The sequence below is a fragment of the Cervus elaphus genome, chromosome 10 (assembly GCF_910594005.1).
Source record: "Cervus elaphus chromosome 10, mCerEla1.1, whole genome shotgun sequence".
NCBI classification, from domain to species: Eukaryota; Metazoa; Chordata; class Mammalia; order Artiodactyla; family Cervidae; genus Cervus; species Cervus elaphus.
The window spans coordinates 18,407,947-18,428,321 of NC_057824.1; the positions used below are offsets into that span (position 1 = coordinate 18,407,947).

The following is a 20,375-nucleotide window of genomic DNA, read 5'->3' on the forward strand; positions in this document are numbered from 1 at the left end:
ATTTGAAACCGAAATTTAGAAAGTAGGCTTTATGGAGCAATTGCTGGGATTGGACCTTGATAAAAACGTTTCATGTTTACATCATTTAATCCTCAAGGCAGAAGAAGACTTGGCTAGGTTATGACATGCTGCTGAGGCCACATAGCCGATCAGTGGCATTTAGGAGACTAAAATGCAGGTCTTTCTGAGTGCAAAGGGCCTCTCTTTGATCTCACAAGCGCATCAGCATTTCTTACCTTGGCCTGGAACCAGCCTCGTGACCCACCGTGATCTACTGCCTTGCCTTGGGAGCTCCCTTCGGGCCGAGCCTCTGACGTGCTTCCATCATATGCTGGTGTGAGGAGCAGTGTCTCGGGTGCAGAGTGAGCAGCCAGCTGTAGGCAGTGGTGGGGCCAGCTGTCCCCACAGTTCCTGTCAGCTTCAGGATTCTGAGCCCTGCTTGCCCTCACACCAGGATCATCCTGACTGGGAAGGCATCAGTGAGCTGCAGCAGTGAGTCAGCACCTGCAGAGGTCGCACAGCGCTGCTCAGCGTGGCCAGGAGGAGACCTTTGTGTTAGGGCTGCTCAGGTCTCCTGTGTACTCCGGACAGGCAAGTTAGGACCGTGTTTGGATTTTTAATATTTAAATCTGTGTTTTGAATATGTAATGCATTCCCCTTGTTCTGCATTCAGAAAGTACAGAGGAGTGTGCAGTGAGACGACTTCTCTTTCCCATCCATCCCCTCCCTCCGGTAGCAGTCAGCCTTTCCAGCTTAGTGTCTGTTCTTCCAAAACTAATTTATACAGCAGCTATATCTACTTATTATCCAGTTATTTCCCTCTTTTTACATAGATGATAGTCTAATCAGATTCACTCTTTGACATCTCTCACAGAGGACCCCAAGTTCTAAAGAATTAGTTGTTATTTCTGTTGAGAGATTTGTTGCAGTTGAAAAACATGTACATATCTCAAGAGTTGAAGAGAGAGTTTTCTTTCTTTCTTTCCCTTTCCCAAAACTCAGTTTGCTGTTTTGTAATAAACTTTTGATCAGATTTGAAAACTGAACACAGTTCATGGAGTGTATGTTCTTAATTCTGGCTGCGTGTGTTTTGCTTTTAGTTTGTTTTTATTGAGGTGTAGTTGACATATTAGTATCAGGTGTACAACATACTGATTCAACATTTGTATACACTATGAAATGATCATCATAATAAGTCTAGTTAGAGATGATTTAGTCTTAAATCTTGTTTTAAGAATTGCTGTTAGTTGTGAAGTCTGACAACTGCTACAAAGGACGTGAGGTGTGACTGGTGTCTGGGGTTCAGTTTTAGTAATCATCTTGTGTCCATACTAATTGACCATTTCCTCCCTTAGCTTGCCAAGAAATATCACCCAGACACGAACAAGGATGATCCCAAAGCCAAGGAGAAGTTCTCCCAGCTGGCAGAGGCCTATGAGGTAACGCGACCCACCAGTGTGTGCAGTCCCTGTCATTCAGCTGTGTGCATGGGTCAGAGCGTGCTGCACTGGCAACCTGATGTGTGAGAAGGTTCAGTGGGAAGGCCATGTCCCCCTCCAGATCACCTCGTTGAAGGGGGAAAAAAACAAACTGCAGTTCCAAAATGCTCACGTGAGCTGTCACTTGGGGTCTCAACAAAGAACAGAACCCAGTAATCTGTATTCCCAGTCCCAGTCACTGGGACTTTAGCTGGGTCTGGGACGTTCTTGTCAGATTAAACAGTTCCGTGCCTGTTTGGTGACCTCCCCCTCGTAGGACTGGTGGGATAGTGGATGCTGTAAAAGCAGAAGACCACCACTCCCCTGGAGGAGTGTAGAATGTCATCTGAGAGCGAAGAGGGTGTGAAACAGCTGCTGAACAAGTGCAGAGTTAAATGAGAGCGGACCTCCTTCCCAGACTCAGCCGTGCTGAAGGGGTTGGGGACATATAGGGTGTCGTACATCAGCTGTGTGTGTGTGCATCCCCCTCCCTGCCCCTGACCATTTGAGAGTAAGTCACAGATGTGGTGTCTCTCTGTTCCTAAGTACTTCTGTGTGTGTTCCCTAAGAGCAGGAACATTACTTCCGTAGCCTCAGTACAGTTGACAGGATCAGGGCATCTAATGTCGGTAGGCCGCCACCACCGTCTGAACTTGGTGTCCGTGCCCGGGGCCCCGGGAGCCCGGGGCACCGACTGCCGGGCTTCTCTCGGCAGGTCCTGAGCGACGAAGTGAAGAGGAGGCAGTATGACACCTACGGCTCCGCGGGCTTCGACCCCGGGGCCGGCAGCTCTGGGCAGAGCTACTGGAAGGGAGGCCCTACTGTTGACCCCGAGGAGCTCTTCAGGAAGATCTTCGGGGAGTTCTCATCCTCCTCTTTTGGTGATTTCCAGAGTGTGTTCAATCAGCCTCAGGAGGTAAGCCCCTCATTTTGAAGAATTGTTCAGATTTCAGCTGCTCAATGTGACACAAACATATTTTTTACCAGTTTCTGTTTCTCAAAGAACAAGGTAAAGCAACTTAAGTGGGGTGATTGGGAGGCAGCCATCTTTGTAGGAAGTGGTTCCAGTATTTGAAAAACCATTAATAATGTGTACATTCAGTTCTGCTGTATTCGTACAGTTGCTTAATCAGGGCAGCACCTTGACTTCGAGAATCCATTTAGAGTGATTATTTTATGTAGAGCCTGTCTTGTTATTCTAGGAGACTCAGTCTGTAGGGAGGCACAGCCAGTCCTGCGTCTTCCATGTTTATGTCTTGTTTCAGGCACTATCAGAAGAGAACCAAAGAGTGGGGGGAAGTGTTTTATGATGTAAGTTATGATTGTGGATCATTTGAACTGTTAGGACCATGTGCAAATATTATCTGTGAACATTTTCAGTTTGTTGAAAAGCACATTTTCATTTATACAACAGGTATTATCTGTTGAAAATAGTGAGGAGTAGAGCAGAATCAGTTGAGTCCCATCTGTTCTTAACTTGACAGAGTAAAAGTTAGAAAGTAAAACGTGACTAGGGGAACAGATGAATTGGTGGAGCCATGAATAGGATTTTTAGAACAGTGAGAATACTTTGCATGATTCTGTGGGAGGATGTGTGTTATTATACACTTGTTCAGACCCATAGAATATCCAGACCAAGAGTGAACCCTAATGTAAACTGTGGGCTTTGGATGGTCATGGTGTGTCAGTGTAGGTTCATCCTTGATAAAAAATGTATCATTCTGGTGAGTGATGTTGATTACAGGGTAGGCAGGCTGTGCACGTGTGGGGGCAAAGGTATGAGAGAAATCTCTACCTCCTTCTCAGTTTTTTAAACTTAAAACTGCTCTAAAAAATAGAGTCTTTAAAAGAAACAGTAACTGTAAACTCCCAGCCAGCGCTCTCCCTTACCTTCAGAGTGATAACAGTGGTCCCTTGATTTCTCTAGTACATCATGGAGTTGACGTTCAATCAAGCTGCCAAGGGCGTCAACAAAGAGTTCACCGTGAACATCACCGACACCTGTGAGCGGTGTGACGGCAAAGGGAACGAGCCCGGCACCAAAGTCCAGCACTGCCACTACTGCGGTGGCTCCGGCATGGTGAGCCTGGCGGGCCCTGCCTTCCCCGGGGCCCCCGCCGCCCGCCCTGTGCTTCCCCGCCACGCCTCCTCTCTGTGGGCCAGTGTGCCTGGGGCTCTGAGAGCTCTCTAGTGGGTGGGACTCTGTGATCTAGAACCTTCCACATTGTCCCAGGAGTGCTCTCTACGGAAGGAGCAAGGAAATTCTGCTGTCTTCTCTGAAAATACATTTCGGGGTGTGTTGGTAATTTAAAATCGGGGGAGGGGAACTTAAATTTTGCTTGAAGTGTAATCTTTTTTTCTTTTTCTTTTTGGTAAGTTTTAGATATAATTCAAACTTGTAAGAATAGTATGCATAACCACTCCCTTATTCCTTTTACCAAGCCTCAACAGTTGTTAACATTTTGTCCCATTTGATTTGTCATTTATAGTGTGTATTTTCTAAGAGCAAGAACATTTTTTTATGTAACCACAGTATGTTCTCGAAATCAGGAAATTTAATGTCCAAACAATATTGTTATCTGTACTTAGAGTTTTTCATTTGTCCTTATAATGTTCTTTTTACCCCAGACTCAGGATGCTAGTCTAGGATCTTGCGTAGTGTTTGGTTGTCATATCTTTAGTCTCCTTTAATCAGTAGCGATTTCTTAGTCTTTCTTTTATGACCTTGACGTTTTTTAGGATTACAGACCGGCTGCTTTGTAGGATGTCCCTCAGTTGGGTCATCTGATATTTCCTCATGATAAGATTCAGATTATGCATTTTTGGCAGAAACAGCACAGAGATATAGTGCCCTTTGCGTGGATCATGTTAGGAGTCATGTGTCAGTTGTCCCATTAGTTTGTCCCATTATCAAATGATAATTACATTTGATCCCAGTCAGTTAGTTAAGGAACTGTCTACCAGGTTTCTTCATTATAAAGTTATTATTTTTCCCTTTGAAATTAACAAGGAATCTGTGACTTACCTTGACACTATATAAATGTCCTGTCCCATCAAACTTATACCCAGTACTTAACAGCATCCGTTAATTAGTCTTGCTTAAAAATCAGGTATTACTGTGACTTGCAAAATGGTGATTTTTCTGATTCCAATGTCCCTTCCCTGTTGTTTGTTTGTTTGTTTTTTTCAAGTTAATTTATTTATTTGGCTGTGCCGAGTTTTAGTTGCAACATGTGGAATCTAGTTCCCTGACCAGGGATCGATCCTGTGCCCCTCCATTGGGATCACAGAGTCTTAGCCACTGGACCACCAGAGAAGTCCCCTTTCTCTGTTTATTAGTTGGCATTCTACTAAAAGGAAGAGCTTTCTTTTCTTCTCCATTTATTTATTCTTTCATTTGTATCAGTATGAACTCACGGATTCTTATTTCGTTCACTGAACCGTCATCACTATTACTTTGATGCCCAAGCCGTCCCTGACTGTGCTTGTGGAGGTCTCTCTGGCTGGCTCCTGTATTCTTTTGATGTCCCATCATTCTTTCGGCACTTCTTTACTTGGTGTCGCAGCTTGCAAATACTTTCCTAGCCACATCCTGGAACCAGCCATTTCTCCAGGGAGTTCTGATTCCTTCTAATTGTCTAGTAGGATTTAGGAACCAAATCTGTGCTCTTGGTGACTCATTGTATCTGGGGTGTCACCGCTTCCAGGTCCTCTCAGCTGACTGAGACAGGAAGTAAGTGTGTGTGTGTGTGTGCGCGCGTGCGTGCGCACCTTCCTCGATCGGGAAGGTCCCCTGGAGGGGAGGGCATGGCAACCTGCTCCAGTATTCTTGCCTGGAGAATCCCTGTGGACAGAGGAGTCTGGCAGGCTGCAGTCCATAGGGTCGCTGAACCAGACATGCACACGTGCACTTATAGACACATATTCAATACCTGTCTGTCTTTCCATATTTTTCATGTGATAGAGTATATATGTACACATATGTGTACACTGATCCATCCGTTTAACAAACCAGTGAGTTCAAACTGATAGTTCCACTTTCAGCGCAACACTGCAAGGCTTATCTAGTCTTTTGCCTGCCTGTCCGTATTTGAAACTAAATAATAAAGAAAGATGATTAGTTTCTAACAGTGAGAAGTCTGGCCCTGGTGGCCCTGTACGTTTACTCATGTGCTCGATCCTATAACGTACAAGAAGCAATTTGAGAACTGTCACTCACACCACTGCAGAAGCAATCCTGCTTAACTGGCGTTTGGGTATATGGCCAAATACTGTGCTCACCTCACTCAGATCACTTCTTTTTCTCCCCCTTCACTGTGATTATATTATCTGCTTGAAATGCAGGTTGGTTTCCACTGAGTATGTTTGTATTCCATTTAGATGGTTTCTTTTTTTAAGGGGGTTGGGAGATTCTCTACTGCCCACCTTTAAAATAAAATCCTTGCCTACCGGCAATGCAGGAGACCTGGGTTCAATTCCTGGGTCAGGAAGATCCTCTGGAGAAGGAAATGGCAACCCTCTCCAGTATTCTTGCCTGGAGAATCTCATGGACAGAGGAGCCTGGCAGGCTACAGTCCATGTGGTTACAAGAGTCAGACATGACTGAGTGACTACACCACCACCAAGTGTGTATGGGGGGACAGACGTTGTCTGAGTGCATAGAAGAGAAGCATAAGAAAGGAAACAAGTCCCTGATGATCCCGTGACTGTTAGTGTTTTGATGTGCCTCCTGCCAGTTGTTGATGAGGAATGTCATTTTTGTTTTATATTAACTAGTTTTTGAACAGGTTGTATATGTAAATCATTGAAATTCAGTGGGTACAAATTGAAAACTGTGTACGATGAATCTCCCTCTCATTATTGACTTTTACCCATTGAATTCCACTCTCCAGAAGCATCCTTTCTGTCTTTCTAGATGCAAGCCTATGTAGACGTGTGTGTCTGTGTGTGTGTGCGCCTTGTTTTCATACCAAAGATAGAATACAACTGTTAGCCCCGTCTGTACCTTGGTGGTTTTGTTTTGATTCTAGTTCTCCCTGTGTTTGGGAAATAGTCTATGTTTATAGCTGCCTCAGTTGTTCTTGGGGCCATGGTATTCCTCCATACGGATACATCCCCTTTTGTTTAGCCAGACCCCTGTTGCTGGATGCCTAGGTTCTCATCTTTTCATTTTTTTGGCTAAGCTGAACAGGTTGCAGGATCTTAGTTCCCAGATCAGGGATTGAACCTGGACCCTTGGCAGTGACAGCAGAGTCCTAACCACTGGCTCACCAGTGTTTGTCATTGATTTTAGTTGTATTTGTCTTTTGACTTTGAATGTATTTTTGCCTATTTATGTGTGGATTTCATCAGTTGAGAATCATAGTGAAATTTTTCCTATTTTTCATTTGTTATAATGAAGGTATTTTTGCCTATCTTTGAATACTTTTAAACATTCTCTTTGTTGGCTGAATAATAGTCTACTGATGGGGGCTTTCCTGGTGGTCCAGTGGTTGAGACTCGGAGCTCCCAATGCGGGAGGCCTGGGTTTGATCCCTGGTCAGGGAACTAGATCCCACATGCAGCAACTAAAAATCCCCATGTGCTGCAGCTAAGACTGGGAGCAGCCAAATAAATAAATAAAAATAAGTTTCTTAAAAAAAAAGTAGTCCACTGATGGGAGTCCGCAGTTACCTGTACACAATCCTATAGCTTAGTCTGGAAAAGTAAAGTTGTGCCTGCTTTCCTCTAGAGGGCGCCCTTGGAGAGGATGAAGATTGCTGTGGCTTAGTTTTACCATCGGAGTCCCTGCCTCTTGTTACAGATACTTTTTATTGATCCCACTTCCCTCTCACTTCTGAGGTCCTTTCTCCAGGGTCCTGAATTGTTGCAACTTTCTTTATTCATATTTCTTTGGTGAACATTGAGATAATACGGTAAAACTGAAGGGTGTCTGTGTGCAGAGATTTTTTTTCTTCAGCATTGAAACAAATATTAAAATGGAAATTGAGGTCTGTGTACATTGGTCATGATGCATCATGAAGGTGAGAGGGAAAGGCATGTTGCAGAGTGATAATGCAATGCACTCTTGTAAAATTTTTACTTAAAAACTTCTTTATGTTAAAAAAAAAACAACTTTATGGTGAGAAAGAGAGTGAGTGAGTCAGGGGAAGAACACCTCAAACTGAGCTCCTGTGAGCAGGCCACCCTGGGAGTCAAGGTGAGGGGGGGATTAATTTTTTATATATCTCTGTATCCTTTGATTTGCTACAACAGCATGTTGATAATTTACCCTCACCCCCTAAAAACACCCAAGGATGTTGAGTTAAAAGAAAATGGTAACTGAGTTCCATTTACCAGTGAAGAGCTGATGGGAGTGGCCACAGACTGTAAGGCCCCACCTGTGCAAGGGGCTAGGAGCCGAGGAGGCTCCTGGAGGACTGGGGTGAGGGTGGCTGCGAGAGGAGCCGCTTGCCTCCTTGCTCGTGGGCATCTGTGACAAGGGGGGGACTGTGAGGGGCTGTGGGGGACAGAGGCCTATGCTGCTCCTCCCTTGGGGCAGGCAGGGGCAGCTCTGGGTGGGAGCTGCATCCAGTTGTCACTTTCTTCTTTCTTTCCCAGCTGTCCCTTTTGTGAAGGGAAGAGAGGGTTCTCTTTAAAGCGACTTGCTCAGCTCCGGGGGCTTGGGGACCTTCTGTAAAGAGGCAGTGTCTCACTTTTCGGCCTCATGTAATCAGGTTTGTGGTTCGGGATTCAGGAGGCAGTGTGCTCTAGGTCAGGTTAACAGTTCGGGCTCCTGCACCTTGTCCGCAGGCAGTATGTTGGAGCGCGGGGGCACACCACACATACAGGTCTTCGGTGAAATGTTTTGCATGCTCGTTGTGGTCCCAGGGCCTTGTTGTCAGGGTGCACCAGTGTCTAAGGGTCCCATTTTTCTTGTCTTTGTAGGAAACCATAAACACAGGCCCTTTTGTGATGCGCTCCACGTGTCGGAGGTGTGGCGGCCGGGGCTCCATCATCACGTCTCCCTGTGTGGTGTGCAGAGGAGCAGGACAGGCCAAGCAGAAGAAGAAGGTGGTGATCCCCGTGCCTGCCGGTGGGTCTGGGCTCCTCCACGCATGGGGGCTCAGAGCCAAGGCCACCTGCCCTTGTTTCTGGAGCTGAAACTCAGGGAGGAACCAGGGTCTCCTGCATTTTCCTCTGTACCAGTTACCCTTAAGATCTGCACATGTCATAGGGAAATGGCACCTCACATGCCTGCCCTGCTCCTGCGAGAAGCAGCTCCTCCACCTCTTTGTGTCCCAAGGCCAGTGTTGTACCCGCTGCCCACCCAGCTGGCCAAACCACCCTCTCTGCCCCCAGGGCCAGCCCATGACCCCCACCCCCCACCCCAAACCAATCCTATTCCTGGAGTGGTCTTTGCATAGGGTGGTCTGATCATGTCTCACACTGTTGAAGACTCTGTGGCGATTCTCAGGGGCCAAAAATTGGCCTCCTCTTCCAGCCCCTCCTGGTCTCAGCCTCCTATTTTCTTAGTCTCCCCCTTGTTGCCTTGCTACCTGCAGCTTCCTCATCCCCAGGGGAGCCTTCTGGAAGCATTTCCTTAGATGTTCCTTTGGAGCTGTGATCTTTTCCTTCTAAGAACTTATCTTTGTTTGTAGTGATACATGGTGGTGTTACTCAGCTAATAACTATCTCCCCTGTGGATGTGCTCAGTGGCATCCAACTCATTGCAGGGACTGTAGCCCACTAGGCCCCTCTGTCCATGGGTTCTCCAGGCAAGAATACTGGAGTGGGTTGCCATTTCCTTCTCCAGGGGATCTTCCCAACCCAGGGAGCGAACCTGCTTCTCTTGCATCTCCTGCATTGGCAGGTGGATTCTTTAGCATTGTGCCCCACTAGACTCTAAACTCACTGGGATACTAGGTGGACCTGGTGGTAAACTTGAATAAGTGAAGAGAAGGTGCTTTCATTTGGTTATCGATTACTATATGCTGCACCTTTGAAAAGTTACCCTTGTTTTACTTGTTGCTGTATTGGGTAATTGTGTTGTTCCTTGTTAACAGGAAACAGGAATGAGTAAGTGGGTGGGTTGTAAATAGATCCAGCATAGAAAATGCCTTCAGACATCCCAAAATAATTGTTCTTTTGCTTACAGGAGTTGAGGATGGCCAGACTGTGAGGATGCCTGTAGGAAAACGAGAAATTTTCATCACATTCAGGGTAGGTGCTCTGTTTGCACAGTCTCTTTTGGGCCTTTGCTCTTGTGGAGAGGGTGCAGCCCAGGCTTCTTATGGGTGAGATGGGAGCTTCATGGAATGTGCCTGGCCGTTCAAGTTTCTAAGGCAAGTGGGGGCCACCTCAGCAGGGTGATTAAACATGTGTTACATCAAGCTTTTGTGCTAAATGTGGAGAGAACAAAGTTACCCCAAGGTGTTTACAAGTTGGCAACAAAGCACTCATAAAAATACAGAAAACATCTTTTAATTTTTATTGATGTATTGAATTGTTCATGGGGACAATAAGGGCCAGAGCTACAGATTTACATGTGACGTGCAGGCAAGGTTTTCTGAGGCAAGGGTAACAGAGGAAGTGGCACCTTCTGCCACTGATTCCACCAGGCATGTCCCTAAGGAGGTGCGGCAGGTGGAGGCAAGGTGTGTGGCAGCCTCGTCTACAACAGCGAGACACTGCCAGCAGCCTGCTGCCCTTCGGGAGGAAATGGCAAGTGGGCTGCACTGTGGACACCTCGGAGCAGAAGGCTGGAGACGCACATGTTGGTGTGAGACGTCCTGGTAGTTCTCAGTCACGGACAGGGAGTGAGCAGGTTGCAGGCCGAGGAAGGAGGTCATCTGTGTAGTTTCAAATCACATGAGGTGGTGTCATGTATTGTTTAGGGACATGTTGGTCTGCAAGGAGATCCAACCAGTCCATCCTAAAGGAGATCAGTCCTGGGTGTTCATTGGAAGGACTGATGTTGAAGCTGAAACTCCAGTTCTTTGGCCACCTCATGCGAAGAGTTGACTCATTGGAAAAGAACCTGATGCTGGGAGGGATTGGGGGCAAGAGGAGAAGGGGACGACAGAGGATGAGATGGCTGGATGGCATCACCGACTCGATGGACATGGGTTTGAGTAAACTCCGGGAGTTGGTGATGGACAGGGAGGCCTGGTGTGCTGCGATTCATGGGGTCACAATGAGTCGGACACTACTGAGCAACTGAACTGAACTGAAACATGTAAAAAAGGTAAACAGACACTCCTAGGAAAGATGCAGACTAAATGTAGCGGTTATTGTGGAGGGGTGAGCAGGACGGGGAGAAGTCACCTGTGTCCTGGTCTTCTGTGACCTAAGCAGGGTTGTGTGTACAGCGTGTGTTAATTACTTTGCTGATTTACGTATATGTGAAATATTTCATAGTTTAAAACAAAGACAAACATAATGTAAAGGGTGAATCTTTAAGACTGAGAAATTGAAGAGAAAGGTCGCAGGCTGGAAGCCAGTCTATGAAGAAGGTTTGATAGAGAATTCAGATTGTTCCCAGCTGATAGTAGAGAAGAAGAAAAGAGGAAATCACTGGAAGACAAAGAATGTCTTTGAGACCCAAAAAACAGTGCTTATAAAATTTGAATCATTCCAGTGTCGCTAGTCTGACTTGAAGGTAGCTTGTACCAAAAGACTCTGGAAAGTTAACCCTTTCTGCCTTTGTAGACTGTATTAGTCTGTGTTTCTAGTAAAGTAAGATTTTTATATTTCTTTTAATTTTCAAAATTTAGTTTTATTTCCCTTGAAACTTGAACAGCTTAATCTGGGAGGACACTGTGGCATTGCAGTGAAGGAAGAAGCTGCCCTGTAACTCCCAGAGGCTGGGGTAGGTGGGTGCTTTGGTGAAAGTGCACTGTCTCCCTGGATGCTGCACGCTGAGCCGCGGCTGTGGTCTGCTCTCCAGAAGGACTTCTCTGAGCGTTAGTAACCCTCCCGTGCTTGGCCCTAGGTGCAGAAAAGCCCCGTGTTCCGGAGGGACGGTGCAGACATCCACTCAGATCTCTTCATCTCCATAGCTCAGGCCATCCTTGGGGGCACCGCCAGAGCGCAGGGCCTGTACGAGACCATCAGCGTGACGGTAAGAGTGCGGGCACGTTCTCACCACTCCTGTACTGCAGTGCTCTCTTTTTTCTAAAACGGGAAACGGCTGAAACCTGGGAACAGCCTGGCGGGAGGCAGGAGGAGTGTTGGCCGCGCCTTGGGTGTGACTCGGCCGGGAAGCAGTTCCTGGGCTGTGTCCATCCTGCTGGGCTGGGCAGCGGCCTCAGTGGCGCCCCAGGTTGGCTCTGCCTCCTCCCAGGTCCTACTCCCCGAGCTCCCTCCCTCCTGCTGTGGGCTTGCCACCCTAGACTCCTCGCCCCTGAGCCCGTCATAGGCTCTGCTCAAGGTGGACCCAGTTTCTGTGTGGTGTTTGATGGGTTTGGTCTAGAAACCTGAATGGAGTTCTTTTCAGGAGTAAGATTGTCTTCATGTCGTGAGATGTTTTCATTTGGGCAGCTGGAGGTGGAGGAAAACCTGAGGTTCCTTTCTTTATAGATCCCCCCTGGGACTCAGTCAGACCAGAAGATTCGGATGAGCGGGAAGGGCATCCCGCGGATTAACAGCTACGGCTACGGAGACCACTACATTCACATCAAGATCAGAGTTCCAAAGTAAGCGCCTCCTGGTGTGGCGAGGCCCACGCGCGCTCTGCAGCTTCCAGCACCAGCAGCAGCCAGTCGAGGACTTCTCACCTGCCAAGCAGGTGCTGAGCCCGACTGCCCGGCCTGTGTGGTGCTTCTGCTGTAAGCACTGAGGCTTAGGCAGGTTACTTCTCCCTCTAAGTCTGTCCTGCCCAGGTGCTCCTTCTGAAAGCGGACGTGATAAAAAAGTTCGACCTCGCTGAGTTGCTGGGAGATGAAATGAATAACCCATAGGGAGCAGTTAGCTGTTATTGCTGCTGTTGGTTTTATTATTATCGTTCTTGGGTCGCCCACCATCTGAGAGATGATCTAGAGCGAGCTGGCGGCTTGTGTCGTGTCCAGCCTTCAAAAGAAAAGTCCGAGGGGGAGCTGCGGACATCCGGAGCAGGGCTTGCCTGGCTCTTTTCAGAGGGCTGGGTTTCCAGCGCTCTCTTTAATTAGATAATTTCCAACACACACACTTGTAACAGCTTTTCATCCCTCTGGTAAACTGTTTACCGTGGCCACAGTGGCAGTCGTTTAGAACAGCTCAGGGTAGTTGCAGCGGTTTACTTTACAGAAGCTTTAAGGGTGTGGGCTCTTGGGTTCAGGGTGTGCCCGGTGCCTGGGTCAAGGGTCCTGCCTTTCCCACATGCTGCGTGGGGGCCGGCCACGTCCACGTCCTTTTGAAGAGCTGCCCAGAGGAGCCGCTCGGACACTGATTGCGCTCGGTCCACAGGAGACTGACAAGCCGACAGCAGAGCCTGATCCTGAGCTACGCTGAGGACGAGACCGACGTGGAGGGGACGGTGAACGGCGTCACCAACACAAGCACTGGTGAGGCACCCCTGCGGCCCGTGGGAGTCGCCCAGTACCTGGGAGGGCAGACGGTCTGGAAGCATGTTGGGGTTTCCACTGGGGAATCTTCCTGGAGTCTCCAGAGGGCCCAGTAGTAAGAGGGGGCTGAGTGTTGGGCAGAGTGGTGTGGGGCAGCCCCACTCGGGGAAGCTGGCCAGCAGGGCCCCCCGCCCTGGCCCTCGTCCTCTGTGCACGCACTGCTGGCCGAGGTCAGTGAGGCCTGTGACGCTTCCCTCCAGGGAGCGGCTCTGCGTCTTAGAGCTGCTCTCCTGAGTTCTGGCCTCGGTTCTGCCACTTGCCCTGTGACCGTGGGTTCATTCCTGCATGAGGTCAGCTTGTAGCCACTAAAGGAGAAGATACATGTCTTCCTCGTCCAGAAGGCTTCCCCTGGATTTCAGAGTGTCCTGTAAACAGCAGCTGTGGCAGGCTTAACAACTCCAGATCTGCCTGTGTGCAGCAGGTCTAAACTCTGAGCTTTTAGGGCCGTGAACAAACAAAACACCTTGTTTACTCTGAGCTTAAACATCTGTAGAGTGCAGTTAAATATTGGCGATTGGTGAGTAGCCATGCCCCCTTATTCTGACAACAGGCAGGCACTTTGGCTACAGGCACCTTGGCTGCAGCTCTTCTCCCTCTGGATGGGGGTGCTCTGCCTGGATGGGGTGCTGTGTCGGGATGGGGTGCTCTGCCCGGATGGGGTGCTCTGCTGGGATGGGGTGCTCCGCCGAGAAAACCCTGTCGGTTGGGCCTCCTGCTGGGCTGGGAGAGGCCATGCTGAGGGTGAGTTGGCTTCTGCTGCCCGACGTGTTGCCTCCTGGTTGCATCACTTTGTTTTTGTCTGGGTCCTGGATTTTCTCTCACCTTCTCGGAACTTGAATGGTGTTTAGATTAGTGTACAGTCAGAGCAGGTGATCGGAGCTGGGGGTGGGGTCTTGGAGCCCTGGGGCAGGGCTGGGGGTCCCAGTGGCAGCAGCCTTTGCATGGACTTGGCTGAGCTCCCCAAAATCCAGGAGACCAAGTCCTCTGTGAAAAAACAACTGCCACAGATTGTATCTGTGGCTGACTGGGCATAAAGTGAGCACTTACTTTAGTGGTTTGGTTCATAGACTTTTTCATATTTTCTTGTTACTATCCCTTGGACTAAAAAGAAGTGGGGATAATTCTTCCACATAACTCTACTTATGCACCTCTAGGTTTTTTTCCTGAGTCCCAAATATTCCCACAGTCACGGAGCATGCGAGATTTGCTCTGCAACCAGCTCTCAGCCATGCCCCCCTCCCCCAGGGGAACTTGAGGTCCTCCTGACTGAGCTCGGCGTGAGACCCTGTGCCTTGTTCACTGTTTGCATGTTGGGTATTATCCACCAGTTGTTATCAAGCCCCTTCCTGAGAGCTCAGATTGGGAGTTGATCCTGTAGTCAGCTTCTGAGTAATGTCCATGGTTCTCATCATGTTAGCTCATTCCCTCTCCCCTTGTTTAGCCGAGATTTATTGGGAGGCTCTTATGTGCCAGACCCATTGCCAGTTCTTCGTCTTGAATTTCTATTGACATAATTTTGCTGAATATATCATAATGTTAACATATGTGTTGCATGTGTTTGTGAAGAGTTCATAAAGTGAAATGAGTGACCTGAATAATTTTTTTTTCCACTCACTTCTGTTGTCATTTCAGAATTGTATTCAGTGGGAAATTTGGCTCCCAGACATAATTCTTTAGATGGCTTTTAAGAATCTTAACACTGGAATGCACTGTCAGTCTGCAGCCTGGGTGTGGTTAAGCCTCTTGTTACTGTGAAGAAAGTTACTTTTGCCCTCCACGTGTGAGGACACACCAGTGCACACAATTACCTTTCCTGACAACTGCACTAAGGTGCATCCTATTTATTCAAGTAGAGCCTGAATCTCTGCTATTAAAGTTACACTGGAAGCAGTTGCCTTCAGTCATCAGTGGTTCTTGAGCTAGCATGTCGCTTAATAGCCCCCAAGTGCCCATGGAGATAGTCACTGCAGATGCAGATTGATTCCTGGATGTCTTTGCTTTCACCATGGGAAAGGTACCTGGAAGGCATTTGGAAAGTTACCATTATGTAGGAAAACAACCTAAAAGTTTTTGGCGGGTTTAGTATTGCTTGTTTATTTTTGTTCTCTGTAGCCCCTGCTGAAAACCTTAATAATGGCTGACCCTGGCTTTGTTCCCAGTCTGAGAAGCAGGAAAACCGCAGCGAGCTGGGGGCCTGGGGCACTCTGAGGTTACCAAGTGACCTTTTGGGTTTAGAGACAGCGTGGCTCGTTGTTGGTATTTCTCGATCGTCACTAACTCCTGTGACGACCCCTGTACGTCCATTTAGCTGTCGTGCGGGCACCTCTTCCAGGGCTTGGATCCCCCTGTGGTCTCTTCTCTGATGAGCTGACGGCATTGACTCTTGAGCCCCTCTGTTTAGGCAGGGTGGAGGCAAGAGGCAGGTGGGGAGAAAGACATGTTAGTGGAACAAGAGGCACTCTGCTGGCTCAGTCTGAGCGTGTAGTCAGCTCAGGGAGTCAGACTGTGCGTGCAGACCCCACACCTCTGCCTGTAGGGTGGGTCTGGTCCTCAGACATCATCCTGGAGTCCGGTTGGTGGGTCTGTTTCCTCGCACTGATGGTCACTGAGCATTTGCCATGTGCTCGGAAATGATGCCCAGAGAGACAGGGTCCCTGCCCTGCCCAGCTCACAGTGTGAGGGGGGAAGGCCAGGCAGGCACTGAACCCCCAAGTAAATGCCAGACCTTGCTTATGACACTAGGAGCTTGTACTTGTGGAGAAAAAGGTGGTACAGATTCATAGAATGAGCGTTACCTGGTTATTCATCACCTTGTAAAGAGCCATGGACTACCTTCCCCACCCCTTCTGGAGACTGTGACCTCTGCTGCCCAAAGCTGTGGGCCTCTCACCGACAAAGGCATCTCAGACTGAGAGCTTGGGGACATGGACATTTTGTCCCCTCTACACACTGTCCTTGACATACATCCCCCTGCACATTGACATGCACTAATTCTCCTGAAACAATGAAAAACATTGAGTCCAGTCCAGCTCGTAACGCGTCGGCCCTCCTGCCTCATGGGTGGCTGATCTTTAACGTGATGTGTTTGTGCAGAGGGGCTCTCACGGCCCCTCCGGAAACAGAAAGGTGGCCGCCCGTCTCGGGAGCATTTGGAGCCAGGTGCTTGCCCAGTGATGCACGGGTCCTTGGCTGCCCCATCCCAGATGAGCAGTGCATGTGTCCTGGGATCCCGGTGCCCTGGAGAGGCGATCAGTGCGTACTGACCGGGTGCAGAAGCTGGTCGGTGGGTCTTGGCACATGCTCTTCACCTTCTCAGAGCCTGGGCTTTGGGGTCTGACTGCTTGGGTCTGAACTCAGACCTCCTGCCCACTTAGCAGCTCTGTGACCTTAGTCATGGCACCTAACCCCTTTGTGCCCCTAGTTTTTGTTTTTTTCATCTGGAATTTACCTGTAAGGTTACCGTAAGGACTGAATGAGGTATGGACGCCATGCAGCCTGGCCTGGAAGGCATTGGTGCTGGCTGTGTTTCTGTTACGGTTGTTAAGTGGGACAGCTGCCTGTTGTTCCTTTCTGTACCTTGTTTTCCCCTCGAGGGCCAGTGACTTGGGGAGCAGTTGGGATGCTCTAAGTGCTGAATCATCTGATGGACGGGACAACCCTGGGCAACCTGATATGGCCACCTTTCCTCTCGGGGTGGCTCTTGGAGCACGAGCCCTGGGTGGCCAGGTGGGGCCTGGGGTGGGCTGTGAGGTCTGCGCCCTTGACCCCAGTTCTCTCTGCTGTTTATGCCCAGGTGGCAGCACCATGGATAGCTCCGCGGGAGGCAAGGCTAGGCCTGAGGCTGGGGAGGACGAGGGATTCCTTTCCAAACTTAAGAGAATGTTTACCTCCTGATATCCCAGCCGAGGTAGGAAAACCCCTGAGGTTCCTCCCTTTCATGCCCCTCTGAAATAATGAATCCCTGTTTTCCCTCATTTTAGCCAGTATCATCCCCCCACCCCCAGAGTTGAAGAGGTTCCCATCTCAGGCGTGGTGTGAGCCTAGCCTTAGCCCAAGGGGAGCTGGCAGGTAGTGCAGGGCTGAACCACCTCCTGGAGCCCCCCAGCCCTCCTTCCACCAGCTCCCGGGGCCACTGCATCCTGCCGTGGTGGGAACCAGGTTGCCCACAGTCACAGAGGGTAGGTCACAGCAGAGCCAGGCCTAGAACTCAGATCTCCCCAGCCCCGCCCTGTCCTGGCTGGGACGTCTAGGGCAGTGGCAGCCTTAGTGTGGGGTGGGGTGGGGCAGTGACGGGAGTCCTGCTTGCTCACCGTGGTGTCTTGGGACTCACCTTTCACTCGTGCTGGTCCCTGATGTTGGGGCCTCCTTCCCAAGGACTGCAGAAGTTCACCGACAGGGTGTGTCTTTTCCTGCGAGGCCAGTGAACTGTACCCGTTTGTGTCTTGGCTCAGGAAAACGGTCCACTGGGAACTAGGCAGGGAGCAGCAGCACCCCCTCGTGTCCAGGGCACCTCGGACGCAGGAGGATTCCCCACAGCAGCACCGAGCCCCTGCCTGCAGAGGCCTCCGGACCGCCTTGGCAACAGTGAACTCACGTGACCATGCGGCTCTTCACAGAAGGTCATGGCGGACGGGACAGACCCTGGGCAGTCAGGCATGGCCAGCCTCAGGGCTTGTAGCTTCCTGTCTGCGGGGAGGTAACTTGGCCTCTTCAGGCTCTGGCAAAGTCAGACAGCTGGACACTTCCTGCAGAGCTGAAACTCTTAATTTGGAACTGAATGTGGTTAAAGAATTAAAGGCCATGCTTACAGCTTAAAAATGAAGCCTTAAGCTGCACCGAGTTGTGACGTGATTGATTTCCCTCTCAGCAAACCTCCGGGACGTTCCAGAATGAGTCTTTCCTGACAGGTTGTCCTTTCCGGGAACATGGGGCACACACACCTCGCTGGTGTCACCCACCCTTCAGCTGGAGTTGGTTTAATTCCCACAGGTACTGAGTGGCTGGAACCTGGGGGCCTGGGGTGACACCTAGAGGACACATGGGCCGTGATCTCCGTCAGGACGGAAGGTCCTTCCTCCCACCCCACGCAGGGTGGCCCTGTCCCCCGGCAGTTGGGTTGTGTTGTTCTAAGCCAGGCGTGGGTGGGGCTCCTGCCCCTCTGCTGGACCACAGCCGGCGTGGCCTGGAGCTGACTGAGGGCCTCTCAACTCCAGCCCTGCCCCACTGCTATCAGGGCCTTGGGTCTCACCACTCACTACTGACCTGTTTTCAGATGTGTGTTTAAATTATTCAGTGCTGAGAATCATTGTCTTTTCCCGTACGAGTGTTTGTTCAGAGGAAAGCAGACTCTCAGCAATCGAAGGTTCTCCAGCAACCAGCCAGACCAAGCACCATTTCCCAGCCTTGGCTCCTGGGACGTGCGGGTTCCCTGTGTTTCCAGATCCCCTCGCTGTGGTGAGACAGGCTAACGGAGAACCCTTCTGATAAGTGTGCTTTCTGTTTCCCCCCCATGATTTACTAAAATAAAGCATCTGCTAGTGTCTGCTCTAAGAATGTAAAATGATTCTGTATCAATGTAAATAAGATTATCTACTGCAAAGAGATATTTAAAACCTGAATTGTGGTCATCTCTTCCTTGAAAGAGTCCGGACAGCTCTCTGCAGGTGCCCGTCAGGCCAGCCCACGTCTGCTGGCCTTCCTGGGGCAGCCAGAGGTGGCTTTCCTCAGCGTCACCCCCACCGAGGGACAGGTGTCGCTCTGACAGGCGCGGACCCTCCCAACCCGGAGCAGGGAGCTTATCCTGCAGTGATGTGCTGATCTGAACGAACCTTCTAGGATTCAGCTTGTCGCTTTTACTCTGGGAGCCCGCTCCTCTAAAGACCTGCAGTGTGGCCTCCTTAGGTCCCTGAGCGTCACCACCGCCATCACTAGATACTCTTTGTTTCTTCCATTGTTTTCAGAGGAGTATTAAGATATTTTGTGTGTACTGTGTTCTTCTTCTGGGCTCTGGTGGCTGGAGTGGGCCCCAAGCACATGACTCTGCCCTGCCCTGGGGTTCTGGGCTGAGCAGGCTGTAGTGGAGGCAGGGGTGCGCACTTGCTGGATTGGGTGAAGAGGCTGGGAAGACCTGGTGGGCAAGAAGGAGGCCCAGAGACTTCCTGCCAGTCTCCAAACTCTTTCTCCATTGAACAGAAGTTTGCCGAGCACCTGCTGTGGACTCAGCATGGCCTGGGCGGGATCTGAGACCCCAGGGTACGGTGGTGGAGAGCTCAGTGGTGTCTCTCTTGGCACCTCAGGTCTTCTTCCTAGAGAAGTCAACCAAAGCCATGTTTTTTGAAAGTAGCAGTCTAGACTTTGAAAGGGGAAAGTGGATTTTCTTTCCAGTGAGACACCTTCATGGCTATGCCAAGGCATTCTTCCCTCCGATGGTCAGAAGGTGGCAGGGCAGCATCTGTAGGTTCGGGTCCCCCTCGAGGCCTGGCTGGACTGGGTTTGGCTCATTCCCACAGTTAGCTCCTGAGATCTGTCTCCTGACCACCTTGCAGCCTGAGGTGGGGCTAGAGCGTGAGCCGCGCCATTTAGAAACACAAGAGAGTGTCTCTAGGCCCCTGGGCCTTTGTGGATGGGAGGCAAGCACTTGCTGAAGTGCTGGGAGCAGGATGGACAGGGGAAGGCACTGGAGGCTTGCAAGACCTGATCACGAGGGGCCCGGGGAGCTAGACGCTGCTTCTCCCCAGTTCCCCTATGTAGTCGTCACAGCAGCCCGGCCAGAGGGCACCAGGTAAGCAACCCACCCCCAGAGGGCTGGTGAAACGGTGAGCACCGGCTGGAGCCTGCCCTCAGCTCCCTGCAGCTCGCTCTGGAGCCAGTGCGGCGGGCCCTCCCCAGGCTTGGTGCCAACCGAGGGCCACTCCTGGATCCCATCATGAGTCAGGGTCCCAGCAGGCGAGTCTCCCCTCCAGAAGGCCCGCGGCACTTGGGCATCACAGGGCTGGACATGGATGACCTGTTGGGTTCTCCTGCTGATATGGGTGGGCTTGGAAGCCTGGGTCATCACGTCTGTTCCCTCCTACCTTCCTGGGAGGCTGCTCCCTCAGGCTGTCGCTGTGCCCCTGAAGTGGGCCCTCCTCCAGTGTTCTTCATCCCCCCTGCTCCCTGCAGCCTGATGTCGGTCCTGCAGCCATCCCACACATTGGTATCTGGCCCTCCTGCTAAACCAGACTCAAGACACGGTGTATAACTTTCCTGATTAACATTGTATTTAGGGTCTAGCACACTGGATAAGTTGTCGACAAAGTGCTTATGAATCAACAGA

The 20,375-nt window shown here is 50.1% G+C and overlaps 1 protein-coding gene across 2 annotated transcripts in view; it reads left to right on the plus strand.

Moving 5' to 3' along the window:
• The window catches only part of DNAJA3 (DnaJ heat shock protein family (Hsp40) member A3), a 28,607-nt gene extending 9,929 nt beyond the window's left edge, over positions 1–18,678 (plus strand). Inside the window, exons 3-12 of one of the 2 annotated variants that reach the window (XM_043914203.1) lie at positions 1,356–1,439; positions 2,194–2,394; positions 3,406–3,558; positions 8,406–8,553; positions 9,616–9,680; positions 11,452–11,580; positions 12,039–12,154; positions 12,903–13,000; positions 16,854–16,967; positions 17,512–18,678. In XM_043914203.1, the coding sequence (XP_043770138.1) occupies positions 1,356–1,439; positions 2,194–2,394; positions 3,406–3,558; positions 8,406–8,553; positions 9,616–9,680; positions 11,452–11,580; positions 12,039–12,154; positions 12,903–13,000; positions 16,854–16,954 (1,095 nt within the window). In that variant the 3' untranslated portion in view covers positions 16,955–16,967; positions 17,512–18,678. The remainder of the gene's footprint in view (positions 1–1,355; positions 1,440–2,193; positions 2,395–3,405; positions 3,559–8,405; positions 8,554–9,615; positions 9,681–11,451; positions 11,581–12,038; positions 12,155–12,902; positions 13,001–16,853; positions 16,968–17,511) is intronic. The other variant, XM_043914204.1, reaches the window with a different exon arrangement.
• Positions 18,679–20,375: the final 1,697 nt, after the last annotated feature.